Source organism: Mandrillus leucophaeus, unplaced genomic scaffold (assembly GCF_000951045.1).
Source record: "Mandrillus leucophaeus isolate KB7577 unplaced genomic scaffold, Mleu.le_1.0 Scaffold108, whole genome shotgun sequence".
Classification (NCBI taxonomy): Eukaryota; Metazoa; Chordata; class Mammalia; order Primates; family Cercopithecidae; genus Mandrillus; species Mandrillus leucophaeus.
Genome location: NW_012098987.1, coordinates 1,032,969 through 1,047,223, shown reverse-complemented (window position 1 = coordinate 1,047,223; position 14,255 = coordinate 1,032,969). Strand labels below are relative to the sequence as shown.

The 14,255-nt window shown below is 39.0% G+C and overlaps 1 protein-coding gene across 5 annotated transcripts in view; it reads left to right on the top strand.

Annotated features, from left to right (window-relative positions):
* Positions 1 to 365: 365 nt before the first annotated feature.
* Positions 366 to 14,255, top strand: part of MYO5A (myosin VA (heavy chain 12, myoxin)) — a 141,441-nt gene continuing 127,551 nt past the window's right edge. For all 5 annotated transcript variants that reach the window (XM_011986343.1, XM_011986338.1, XM_011986329.1 and 2 more), the window contains exons 1-3: positions 366 to 472; positions 5,319 to 5,490; positions 7,710 to 7,854. In XM_011986343.1, the coding sequence (XP_011841733.1) occupies positions 7,793 to 7,854 (62 nt within the window). In that variant the 5' untranslated portion in view covers positions 366 to 472; positions 5,319 to 5,490; positions 7,710 to 7,792. The remainder of the gene's footprint in view (positions 473 to 5,318; positions 5,491 to 7,709; positions 7,855 to 14,255) is intronic.

Genomic DNA, 14,255 nt, shown 5'->3' with positions numbered 1-14,255 from the left:
TGAGGTCAGGAGTTTGGAGACCAGCTTGGCCAACATGGCGAAACTCTGTCTTTATTAAAAATACAAAAATTAGCTGAGCGTGGTGGCAGGCGCCTATAATTCCAGCTACTCAGGAGGCTGAGGCAGGAGAATTGCTTGAACCCAGGAGGCGGAGGTTGCTGTGAGCTGAGATCGGGCCACTGCACTCCAGCCTGGGTGACAAGAGCTTAACTCTGTCTCAAAAAAAAAAAAAAAAAGGAAATTTCATATTGGCCAAGATGTCTTTTTTCGTAAATTGTTTAATTATAAATAGTTATATGTTTATATATTATTGTAAAATAATTGGTTTGCTAGTTTAAATTTTTTTCTTTTTGTCTTCTAGTTTGCCAGGGTTTGGATACCTGATCCAGAGGAAGTCTGGAAGTCAGCAGAGCTGCTCAAAGATTATAAGCCAGGAGATAAAGTCCTGCTACTTCACCTCGAGGAAGGAAAGGTGAGATCTCACTTTCATTTGTCGTCCTTGGCATAAAGTGAAGGGAGTTCAAAAGAGTAAGTTTACTGTGAAGTAAACTCTCAATGGAAGTTAAATTTTGAACTTACCTAGAATTTTTACTTACTAAATTAGTAAAAATGGCAAACTCAATTTTCTATCCTGATAGCGTTTTTAATGGCATAGATTAGTGAAAATAGCAGATACTTTTAAAAGCTTTCATTTTGACCTATGAATTTATTACGATTGTCAGGTTTAGATTCATATCTAATCCTAAAACTCTTGCATTTAAACTGGTGTGCTATGGGGAGTGCTTGTAGTGGTTTTAAAAAGAGGCATGTTGCCAGGTCTTAGAGAAGACTCATTGGTGGCAGCATGGAGAGCAAAACTGAGGGGAAGACACTAGCTGGGATGAAGGCAGGGAAGAATTAGGCCAATTAGGAGGGCATTGAATACCAAACTAGGGAATTAACTTATTTAACATTTATTGGTCATCTGCTCCGTGTTAGGCAAAATGTCCGGCACTTTGGAGTGGATTTTCTCATGTTAAATTTCACACCAACCCTATGGGTTGGCAGGTGATATAATCACTGTTTTCCAAATAAGAAAGCCAAACCTCAGAGACCTTAAGTAGTTTTGCTCAAGGTCACACAGCCAGGAAGTGGCTTTTGGAATTTGAAGAGAGATTTGAACACAGATGACTCTAAGATGAGTGCTTATACTATTTGACTACATTGGAGTTTTGCAGATTACTGGTCATGAGCAGTTGCTTAAGGTGATGTCTGCCATGTTATCCACTGTAAAGTTACTGTTTTCCCTTTGTAATTAGTGAATGTCACTGTGTTGGGGCAGATATTTTGAGGCCACTCATATATCTTGCTTCTCCTTAAACTTTGCCTGCTAATATTTGCCCAGTGTTCATTACTGTGTCTTGCCTGCAGCAAGTATTATTGTGTTCTAGTGGTGATTCTCCATTTCTTTCCTTCCTTGTATACTTATTAACTAGAATTCTTCTATAGGGAAGGAAGTATTGTTTCTTCTGTCCCATTTATTTATTAATTTAATCATGTATTTATTATGGACTCATGGGTATTTCTTTTATTCTTCATTACTGTCATTACTTATTTTATTAGTTACATTGTTCCAGCTTTGGTCATTGAGATCTCTCTTAGATTGGGTCCTTTGCCTTTTTTGACAGGTCCCTATCCTTTTTTATTTTTTTTGAGAGTGTCTCACTCTGTCACCCAGGCTGGAGTGCAGTGGCTTGATCATGGCTCCCAAGCTCAGCCTCCCTAGGGGCTAGAACCACAGGCATGAGCTACCATGCCTGGCTAATTTTTAAAATTTTTAGTAGAGATGGAGTCTCAATACGTTGCCCAGGCTAGTCTTGAACTCCTGGGCTCAAGCAGTCCCCCCACCTAGGCGTCCTAAAGTGCTGGGATTATAGGCATGAGCCACTGTGCCTGGCTTTTTTTTTTTTTTTTTTTTAAGATATAACACTTCTCCTGGTACCCCAAGACACTTATCCTGTATTTCCCCTTTCCCAACCCTGGTACCTTATATCGGAGGATAGTATTTGACAACCAAGATCTGTGCACTAGGTGTGCTCATTGCTATTAAGATGACACCACTTCTAGGCCCTCTTAGCATACAGAGCGTGAAAAATATATACATGGATAGATAGATACTAATATGTATGCATACTATACTAATGTATACTCAACCATCTATACTTACTTTATGTTTACATATGTATGTGTTTGTATATACATTTTATATATATATAAAATGTGTTTTTAGAGATGGATGTCTTGCTATGTTGCCCAGGCTGGTCTTGAACTACTGGGCTCAAGCAGTCCTTCTACCTCATCCTCCCAAAGTGCTGGGATTAAAGGCATTAGCTACGCACTTGACCTTTTTTTTTTTTTTTTTTTTGAGATGGAGTCTACAATCTCTGCTCACTGCAACCTCCGCCTCCCCTCCCGGGTTCAAATGATTCTTGTGCCTCAGCTTCCTGAGTAGCTGGGATTACAGGCACATGCCACCATGCCTGGCTAATTTTTGTGTTTTTAGTAGAGACAGGGTTTTACCATGTTGACCAGGCTGGTCTCGAACTCCTGACCTCAAGTGATCCACCCACCTTGGCCTCCCAAAGTGCTGAGATTACAGGCGTGAGCCACCGCACCCAGCCTTGACCTTCTTTTAAAAAAATAAAACCCGTGAGTTAATAGGGATCCTTTTTTCTCCAGTCCAATGCCACCAGGTTCATTCTATTATTCTTCCTTTGATTATGTATACTGTAACTTCTCTCTTTGGTTTTCATTATCTGTAATATATTACTTATTCATTACATATGTAAAGTTATTTCAGAATTGCTAATCCATACCCCTATGAGAAGCAGATTTGCCAACCAGAGTACAGTGTCTATGTTTAATTTTATTAATCCTTAGTATTTTTAAAAAATATAGAAATAGAATGATACATACCTTTAATAAAAGCAAGAATAGGGACAGGGGTCAAACAAGAAGAATAAACATTATAAAATTCACTAACTATTCAAGAATCATTCTCTTTTTAGAAACTATAGTCACTTAGGGTCCTAGATTAAGATAGAGAAAGCATGGCTTTTGTAATAGTAGAAGAGTATACTTATTTAATGATGTCCATTGATTCTAGAAGAGCAGGTTATATTCATTTAAAGGCTAACTCCAAGAAAGAAATTTCTGTGAAGATGTTACAGATCTTCTCTACCTTTTAAATTAGTGTCTTCTCTAATATTTCAATTTCAGCTCCTCCCCACACTCGCCACAAACAACCCCACCCTGTAATGAAGACTGAGAAAAGAGCTCTGGGTTGCCCTTCTGCCATTCTGGAGTCTTCTGGCTAACACCAGAACAGACAATTGTGTATTTACAGGGCCAATGCAAGGACCAGTCAGCCCCAGGCAAGGGTGATACTCTCTGATAAGCAGGCAGCAAGAAATGCTAAGGGGTAAATTGTTAATTTTTCTCTCCTTTAGCATAATTCATTCAAATATGATTTGACTATTTGACCTCTGTATATATTTTCAGTATTAACAAAACTGGCTTTTTACAAAACCTTGTCCCTCCCTACCACTAAATTGAATTTTTATTCCTAGTCACTTGTCCTATGTTATTTACCCCTTAATATATAGTTAAGTGACAATATTCATGGTTGGCTATGCCATAAAGCCATATTCCCATGACTTTAAAGTGAGTAGTGGCTAGTAGTGGTCACTCACACCTGTAATGCCAGCATTTGGGAGGCCAATGTCGGAGGATCCCTTGAGCCCAGGAGTTCAAGATCAGCCTGGGCAATATAGTGAGACCCCATCTCTATTAAAAGTTAAGTGAATAGTGCTTGTTAACTTTTGGGACCAGGAACCCCATTAAAATGTCATTTTTGTTTTGTTTTGTTTTGTTTTTGTTTTTGTTGAGATGGAGTCTTGCTCTGTCACCCAGACTGGAGTGCAGTAGCGTGATCTTGGCTCACTGGAACCTTTGCCTCCAGGGTTCAAGTGATTCTCCTGCCTCAGCCTCCCAAGTAGCCGGAATTACAGGTGCCCACTACCATGCCTGGCTAATTTTTTTTTTTTCCGAGACAAAGTCTCGCTCTGTCGCCCAGGCTGGAATGCAGTGGTGTGATCTCAGCTCACTGCAAGCTCTACCTCCTGGGTTCACGCCGTTCTCCTGCCTCAGCCTCCCGAGTAGCTGGGACTACAGGCTTCTGCCACTATGCCTGGCTAAATTTTTGTATTTTTAGTAGAGATGGGGTTTCTCCGTGTTAGCCAGGATGGTCTCGATCTCCTGACCTCGTGATCCACTCACCTCGGCCTCCCAGAGTGCTGGGATTACAGGCGTGAGCCACCACGCCTGGCACGCCTGGCTAATTTTCATGTTTTTAGTAGAGATGGGGTTTCACCATGTTGGCCAGGTTGGTTTTGAACTCCTGACCTCAGGTGATTCACCCACCTCGGCCTCCCAAAGTGTTGGGATTACAGGCGTGAGCCACCATACGTGGCCAATTTTTGTATTTTTAATAAAGACGGAGTTTTACCATGCTGACCAGGCTGGTCTCGAACTCCTGACCTCAGTGTATCCGCCCACCTTGGCCTCCCAAAGTACTGGAATTACAGGTGTGAGCCACCGCACCCAGCCTAACTCTAATGAATGAATCAGCTTATGCCCAGAAAAAAAGCAAAACAAAACAAAAATCTAATGAAAACTATGAATTGTCTTGCCTCAAAAAAAGTACACACTTGCACATACAGAGTGTTGCACATAATTTCAGGGGATTCTTGGGTCTCGTGGTTTAGGGGTTCCTAAGTACTTACCACATGCCAGACTTGCCTCATTTACTTTTTACCATAACCCTGTTAGCTTATTTTACAAAGGAGGGATTTGGGTTAAATACTGTAATTCAAAACCTAGTATTAGGATTTGAATCCAGGTCAATCTGATCCTAAAGTCAAGCTCTTGACCACTCTTTTATATTGTCTGCCACTTTTTTATAGGTAAAAGGGGATGGAGGAGAGAAACGTATTTAAAAATTTAAAACTTCTGATTCAGTAGGTGGGTGAAAAAGGTCTAGGCTATAACTTTTCAAACTATATTAGCAAAAATTGTTATATAAGTTAGTATGTCTGATGAAAACGCAATTCATACTGTTTTCCATCTCCACCAGCTTCTGTGATATTGGAAGGTGCTAGGAAAATAATGCATTTGATAGCTGAGAAGCAAATCAGGAATAGGAAGTGAGCAAAATTCATGGCTCTTTTTCATAGTCCTTGCCATAATTTATCTCGATTCTGTGCCTTGTGCGTTTTCAGGATTTGGAATACCGTCTAGATCCAAAGACCAAGGAGCTGCCTCACTTACGAAATCCTGACATACTTGTTGGTGAAAATGACCTCACAGCCCTCAGCTATCTTCATGAGCCTGCTGTGCTCCATAATCTCAGAGTCCGCTTTATTGATTCCAAACTTATTTATACATATTGTGGTAAGTATGCTTTGCTTTCTGAATAGACTGTGTACTCTTTCCTGAATGGACATAGCCATGGAAATATTGTACATGGGGAAAGCAGGCTGTGGATGGATTTTCTCTGAGAGACAAAATCACTTGAGCATTATCTGAAAGATTTACCAGTATTTATTAGCCAAGTTACATTTATGCTGAATAAACTCACTTGTGAGCTTACATAATTTTGCTAAAAGTAAAAAAGACTGGGCCCATCTTTTGGAAATTTTTTCCCTCACAGAAGTCATATGTCAGATTTGGTGCCAAATTCACCAGTTATTTTCTTCTCTTTCAAAAACTACTACACGAAGAGTAGATGTCCAAGGACTTATCTTTGGAGCAGGTTCAAGAGATTTAGTGTTATCTTGTGGTCAGTTACCCGCCATGCAGAACTAACTTGACTCTGGTGATTCGTCTTGCTCACTCCTGCTTGCCTGGGCCTCTGCTCATTGCAGTGTTAGCTGCCAGCCACCCAGCTCATGGTGATTTTTATCTCTCCAAGAAATAAAGCTTCCACATGTGTGTATGTTTGTGTTCCTTTCCCCCTTCTCCAGCTTTCCTTCTTTTTTCTCTCTTTCCCGGTTTGTTCTTATCTTTTATTTTCTCCCTTTCCTCTGGCTATGTTTTCTCCACTGACGTCTTATCGTTCTTTCACTAATCACTCTGTCCTCTGAAGCTCAAATCTGGATTCATTCATTCGTGTGGTATACCCAACTCAGTGTTCATGATTTTTTCATTACTCTCCTGTTTTAGACAGGAACAGCCACCTTTTCTTCTTAAAATAATTGACATCCTTTATATCATTGATAGTAACTTTTCTTTACTGGTAATTATTTCTTTTTCTCAATTTTTATTTTTCGTCCATTTTTTTTCCTTGCACATATGTTGCCTTCTCAGTGAAGTCTTGTCTGGCCACCCTATCAAGGCAGAAACCCCTCCTTACTGTCTTTCTTCCCTGCATTATTTTTTGCCTTCTTTTCCTTACTATTTAATCTGTGATTATGTGTGTATATATATATATATTTTCTTACTTATCTTGTTAATTGTCTGAATTTCCCACTAGCATTTAAGTTCCATGAGGGTAAAGATTAGCCTTTTTGTTTTGTTTTGTTTACTGTCGTAAATTCAGTATTTAGAAAAGACTTTACATGTAGTTGGAACTGAATAAACATTTGTTGAATGAACGACTTCATTAAGTTAATATATACCTACTGAAAAATTATTAGGAGATACAGAAAAGTATAAAAAAGGAAAAACAATTATATGTAACTCACCACTGAAAAATAGCCGGTATTAATATTGACTTACATCTTTTTCTTTATATGCATGAGAGGTATAAGTTGATATAAAATTGGAATCAGTCTATATATAGTTTTGCATTATATTTTCCTATGACATTTAATGTCCTTCAAAAACATGATTTGGACCAGGTGCTGTGGCTCATGTAATCCCAGCACCTTGGGAAGCTGAGGCAGGCAGATCACTTGAGCCCAGGAGTTCAAGCCTGGGCAACATGACAAAATCCTGTCTCTACAAAAAAATACAAAAACTAGCCAGGCATGGTGTTGCATGTCCATAGTCCCAACTACCTGGGAGGCTGAAGTGAGAGGATTGCATAAGCCTAGGAGGTCTAGGCTGTAGTAAGCCGAGACAGTAACACTGCTCTCCAGCTTGGGTGACAGGGTGAGACCCTGTCTCAAAATAAACAAACAAACATGATTTTTGGTGGTGGCTTAGTAGTCTATCATATGGATGTAACAGAATGCATTCAACTAGTCTCCTTGCCCTAAATATTTTGTTTCCATTTTCACTGTTACAGATAACATTATGATAAACATCTTTGTGGGGGGGAAAAAAAAAACCTCTTTGCATGAATTTCTGATTATTTCATTTGGATAAATTGTAGAAGTAAAGTGGAATTTTTGAATTAAATATATGAAGATATTTAAAGTTCTTATAACATTGCCACATTATTTTAAGCCCCCTAGTCCAGTTTTTAAATGGTGTTTTAGGCAGAACTATGTATAATGGGTTCAGAGGCAAAGACTATGATACATTTTGATCCTCAGTTTATTGGTTTAATGTTAACTAAATTGAAATGAAAGATTATGTTAACTGTGAGTCTGACTTTACTAAGTTTGATATGCCCATTAGGGTATCATTGACTTCTTTTTCTTTCTTGTCCCCCACCCTATTCCCAGGTATAGTCCTAGTAGCTATAAATCCCTATGAACAGCTGCCTATTTATGGAGAAGATATTATTAATGCATACAGTGGTCAGAACATGGGTGATATGGATCCACATATCTTTGCAGTAGCTGAAGAAGCTTATAAGCAAATGGCCAGGTTGGTAGAAGCTTTCATTGTTATTTTATGGCTATTAGATATGATAATTTCTTCTTGCTGAGTCACATATATTTTAAAGTGGATAGCAACCTTGTAAATAATTACTAAATAAGCAGCCTTGACAAGTTTGTCTCAGGTGGCTTGGATTATTATTAAATAATAAAGTGGGCTGGGCACGGTGGCTCATGCCTGTGATCCCAGCACTTTGGGAGGTCAAGGTGGGCGGATCACCTGAGGTCAGGAGTTCGAGACTAGCCTGGCCAACATCGCGAAACTCTGCCTCTACTAAAATTGCAAAAATTAGCTGGGTGTGGAGGCACACACCTGTAATCCCAGCTACTTGGGAGGCTGAGGCAGGAGAATCACTTGAACCTGGGAGACGGAGGTTTCTGTGAGCCGAGATTGTGCCACTGCACTCCAGCCTGGGCCACAGAGCAAGACTGCATCTCAAAAACAACCAACCAACCCAAGAAAAACAAAAAAAAGCCTCACATTTATAAAGGGACATAGAGTTTTTAAAAACTGCCTTTGAAATTTCATCATAATCCTGTGACTAGGAAAAGACAGATGCAGATGTTATGTTTTACAGACGAGAGGATTAGTGTAGTGACCTACCCAATGTCAGTCAGTTAATGAGTAATAGACCAGAACTAAAAGGCCTAGGAGCTGTAAAAAAAATCTTTCTGAATCCTAAGGAATTAAATCTAAAGGAAAGTGTGAATTTTTTTTCTTTCAAGATGGGGTCTTGCTATATTGCCCAGGCTGGACTTGAACTCCTGGGTTCAAGTGATCCTCCTTCTTCAGCCTCCTGAGTAGTTGGTACTACAGGCATGCACTACCATGCCCAACTGAAAGTGTGAATTTTAATGTTAGTATGCTATGATAGGGCATCAGTTATCCTGAACAGCATCTGCAAAATGTCTCTCTCTTTTTTTTTTTGTTTTTTGAGACGGAGTCTCGCTGTGTCGCTCAGGCTGGAGTGCAGTGGCAATCTCAGCTCACTGCAAGCCCCGCCCCCCAGGTACACACCATTCTCCTGCCTCAGCCTCCCGAGTAGCTGGGACTACAGGTGTCCACCACCATACCCGGCTAATTTTTTGTATTTTTAGTAGAGACGGGGTTTCACCGTGTTAGCCAGGATGGTCTTGATCTCCTGACCTCGTGGTCCACCTGCCTTGGCCTCCCAAAGTGCTTGGATTACAGGCGTGAGCCACTGCACCTGGCAAAATGTCTCTTATATTAACCATGGAACCCCAAAATTTTGAGGGTGGAAAATGGGAGAAAAATGCTACTTTCAAGACTAGATTATGCTCTTAATAACATAATAAAATATAAAACTGTGAATGTGTAGAAGAATAGCTTAAGTTTAATTCATTTCTCTAGCCTATAAAGCAGAACATATTATAAATATAATATGGGAAACCCACGAGTAATTTATAAGGTGGAAGGAAAACGAATACTGCAGAGGTTTTTATTTTCTCCTGTCCAGCCAGGGAGAGTATACATGATTGGTCCAGCATGTGACAGAATTTTAGAATTATTTCAGTGACAAAGCCCTAGAAATCATTATGCCCTTTTAATAATAAAATAATATTAATGTGGATACTTCTAATAGCAGCTAGCATGTGCTCTGTGAAGGACATTATTTAATTGTTTTCCATTTATTAACTAATTTTATTCTCATAGCAACTTTCCGAATTTGGTATTATTATTAATTTTCATTTTACAAATGAAAAAAATGAAGCACAGAGAAGTTGTGTAACTTTTCTAAAGTCACACAACTAGGAAGACCAGTTTTCAAATTCAATTAGTCTGACATTATGAAATATTAATGTATTAAATATAAAATGACTAAACATAGGTTAGCACTACAAAACATGTCATATTATGCCAGCTTCTGCTATAAAATAGTAATTAGGGTTCAAAGCTTAAGAAAAATTATTTTTTAAGCTTAAAATTAGAAAATTCCATCTATAAGGGAAAAATCTACCAATAGCTGATTTGTATAGTATCAGAGCATTGCAGTACAGTTTCAACACCACTTAGTACAACCTGAGAACTACTGGGCAGAGAAAAAAATCACATAGAGGGCTAGACTCTAAAAATAATCTCAGAAAATTGTATAGTGCTCAGAGAATTATATGACTCTTTGGAAAGTAGTAGTCTTAAATACAAAAGCATAGCTCTTACCATCTTTGTTACTGGTCATTCACAGATAGTATTAGGTTTATATGAATATTTATGGCTTTCTACCTTTAGATTTACCTTGGTTTCCTGTAGTAGTTTCTTCTCATTATGATCTGTTGTGACTCAGTCGCTCAAGGTGATTTCTTAACTGCAGGTTGTCTTTTTTCCTTTTGCTTGGTTTTCTTTTTCAGACAGTTTTAAAATTTGCCTCAATCAGATATGGTATTATATTTACCATTTATATAAATAGATCTGTACCCATAACATCTGCCACAACAGTTAAATAGACTGTATCTGTTTAGGCTTACAGTAGGGAATAACTGCTGCAGGATCATTTCTTGCCATTGTTTTCTTGTCAAACAAAGATGTCATCTTTCCAGATGCAAATCCTGGTGTTTCACATTACCATCATTTCTAGGGATCCCTCATGTCTTCAGGGAAGGTACAATTCATCGTTCATCTAATAGAGATTTACTGAACACTGTCCAAACACCAGGCACTGTTCTGGGCATGGGGGATACAAATTAAATAGACAGGAATTCCTACCCCATGAAGTCAGGCGTGATTAACAATAAAAGTATTAGCTGGGCATGGTGGCGCGCGTCTGTAGGCGGATCACTTAAGCCTTGGAATTCAAGGTTACAGTAATCTATGATTGTGCTACTACACTCCAGCCTGGGCAACATAATGAGACCCTGCTTTTACAAACAAAATACAAAAATTAGCCAGGCTTGGTGGCATGTGCCTTTACTCCCAGCTACTCAGAGGTCTGAGGTGAGAGGATCGCTTGAGCCCGGGAGTTGAAGGCTGCAGTGAGCCAAGATGGCGCCACTGCACTCCAGCCTGGGTGACAGAGCAAGACCTTATCTACAAAAACAAAAACAAAAAAGTAAAGTTACAAAAAAATTAAAGAACATACTGTGCTGGAGCAAGGTTAGAAGCCAAGAGACTAGTTGGGAGATTATTGCCTTGATCCATACAAGAGATGATCATTTAATTAGTGGAGGTAGTAAAACATAGATGAATTCTGGGTATGTTTTTAAGACGGAACCGCCAAAGGCTTGCTTATGTGGGGTGATTTGAGAGAAAGAGGAGTTAAGGATGACAGTAAGGATTTGGACTGAGCACCTAGAAGGTTGGAGTTGCTGTTTACTGAGATGTAGAAGATGGCAGGAAGAGCAGGTTGTGTGTGTTGTGGGGTGGGGAGTAGGGGGAAAGGAGCAGAGTTCTAATTTAGATCTTTAAGGTTGAAAAGATGTTTTTGACATCTATCGTAAAAACAAAACTCATACTAGGGATTCTTTCCAAGCAGATCTATGTCCGGTGACATCAGCAATAACCAGGATCCTTGAGCAGGATCCTTGACTCATGGCTTCTTTTTAAACATGCTCCTTAGAGAGTACAGTGCCCTCATAAAATACCTTCCTAGAATAGCCTTTTAATTTTAACTGTCCTTGTTGACTTACCATGGAGAAAAACTCAGTGGATTGCCATACCTATTTTTTTCTCTTATTCTTGTTTGACATTCTTGCCAGTCTTTTCTCATGCTGGAACTAGGGTTTTTGTTTTGTTTTGTGTTGTTTCCTTAAAACCAGGTAGTGCTGATGGATTTTTTTGCTGTGTTTTCTCTCCACTGTGAGTGATAGTGTAAATCAGTTTCATTGACTAAGTTTCATTTATTTAAATTTGCTTGAAATAAGTTAATTATATGCAATTAACTTTGGTCTAGTGAAAAAGACATCTGTACTAGTCACTATCTACCAATAACTGACCATATAAGCTCAAATCTAGTCTCCCTCTGTCTCCATTTTATCATCTATAAAATGGAACAGTGTCAGTGATGGTCTAGTTTTACATGTATAGGTTTCTGTGGTACGCATTTGTTATCTTTATATTTGATGAGAACTAATGCATAAACATTTTTCTTTTTAGTTGAGGGGAGACCATTGTAGGTAGCTGTGTAACAAAGCAGAAGCAGCATTACATAGATTTTCTCCTGGAAATCAAGAGATGTGGGGTGTAACAACCCAACTCTACTCTATGCCAGTCATCAGCCTTGGACAAACCATCTAACCTCTTGGTGTTACTCTGTCCTCCAAAGAGGAAAACATGTCTCTCCTGCTTACTTTGGAGGTGAAAATTATATTAGGTGATACACACAGAAGCCCTTCGAAAAATACTAACTTCTATTCAAATATGATCTGTTCTTGTCATCATAGTTGTCATCATTATGGGGTCTTATGTCTACATTTCTCTTTTCATTGACTTGAGCCTCTCATCTGGTTGTATTATTTCTGAATTTATTTATTACCAGGCCCTTCCTTAGAGTGGCCCCTTCCATCATTTGGTTATGTGGTCTCAGGGTGCGCCACTGTGCAGAGGTTCACTGGCCAAGTGCACACTATTACAGATGATAAAATCTCTTCTGTTTCAGCTGAGACTCAGCTGCCCTGTGATGCTAAGTATCCTGTTTATGCAAATAGACTTCAAGTAATACATGGTACCTCATAAGGATAATTTTATATATGTTATATAAAGGTGGGTTAACTTAAATTAATAAATAGCTACCATATTTAGAGGTCTACTATGTACCAAACATGGTGCAAGGCATGTAATCCTCATTACATCACTGGAGCAGATCACCACTGCTTTACAGGTGAGGAAAGTAACTTGTCCAGGCCATATGCTAATAAATGGTATCTGAGAGCTGAAATTTGAATCCAGCTTTGAGACTCTGAAGCCTTTCTTCTTTGTCATTTAGTTTTCTTACTTTCAACTACCTGGCCCTATTCTAACAGGTCTGTTCCCTCACATTAAGATGGCATAGTTCTATTTCTGCATCTTTTGTTTAGCATAGAATATCTTGCTCCATGCTTTTTTATCTGTCTAATTTATATTTATACTTCATTATTCCACTCAGGTTTTACTTTCAGATGACCCCAGCTCACAGTAAATGATTTCTCTTTAGAGTTCTCCATTTTTATGAGTACTTTAGTCTGTTTTATACTGGTATATCAGAATACCAGACTGGGTAATTTATAGTGAACAGCAGTTTGTTTGGCTCATTGTTCTGGATGCAGGAAAGAGCAAGGTTGATGGGCTACATCTAGTTGAGGGCCTTCTTACTGCGTCATCTTATGGTGGAAGGTGGAAGGGTAAGACAGCATGTAAGACAGAGACAGGAAGGGGGCCAAGCTCATTCTTTCATCAGGATGCCATTGCTGCAATCACTAACCCACTTCCATTATGACTGCATAAATCCATCCATGAGGGCAGAGCCCTCATGACCTAGTCACCCTTTTTTTTTTTTTTTTTTTTTTTAAATACAGGGTCTCACTATGTCACCCAGGCAAGGGTGTAGTAGCACAGTCATGGTTCACTGCAGCCTCAACCTCTGAGGCTCAAGTGATCCTCCCACCTCAGCCTCCCAAGTAGTTAGGACTACAGGCATGTGCAATGATGCCCAGCTAATTTTTTCTTTTTTGTAGAGATGGAATCTCACTATGTTGCCCAGGCTGGCCTCAAATTCCTAGGCTCTAGTGATCCTCCTGCCTCAGCTTCACAAAGTGCTGGGATTACAGGCATGAGCCACCATGCCTGGCCTAGTGACATTTTAAAGTCTCACCTCTCAACACTGTTGCATTGAGGATTTAGTTTGCAACATACGAACTTTGGGGAACACATTCAAACCATAACATTAAACTACTACTTTGGGACTTACTATTTTCTACCCCAGAAGGTTACAGTAGGAATAAAATACAGTACATATTAGAGCACTAGAGTGTGTAAAATTTATAAACAAATATAATTGGCTATTTCTGCTGTAGCATCTTTATATAGTGTATAGGCTGTGTACTGATGGAATAGAAAACTCAGGTTGATTTGAGGGGATCTGATAGCCATGTGACAAGCTTCTCACCAGGAACTGAGTGACCTCAGCAAGTATCTCTAGGGAACACTTGTTTTCATTTCCTGAGGAGTCTGTCTGCCTCTCTATAGCACAGCATTCAACAGTGCCAGCAACCTTTTTCATAGTAAATAGTTATGCTTCAAAAATAAAATTAATATTATAATTGTAAACTCATTGTCTAGTATTAACTTTAGGGTTTAAGCATTTTCTTTTTGAGACTAATTAAAAGTAGAAATCAGAGAGACACAGAGAGCAGAGCAGCTTGATTTTGATGAGTGATAATATAGAAAAACTTAGCATCTCT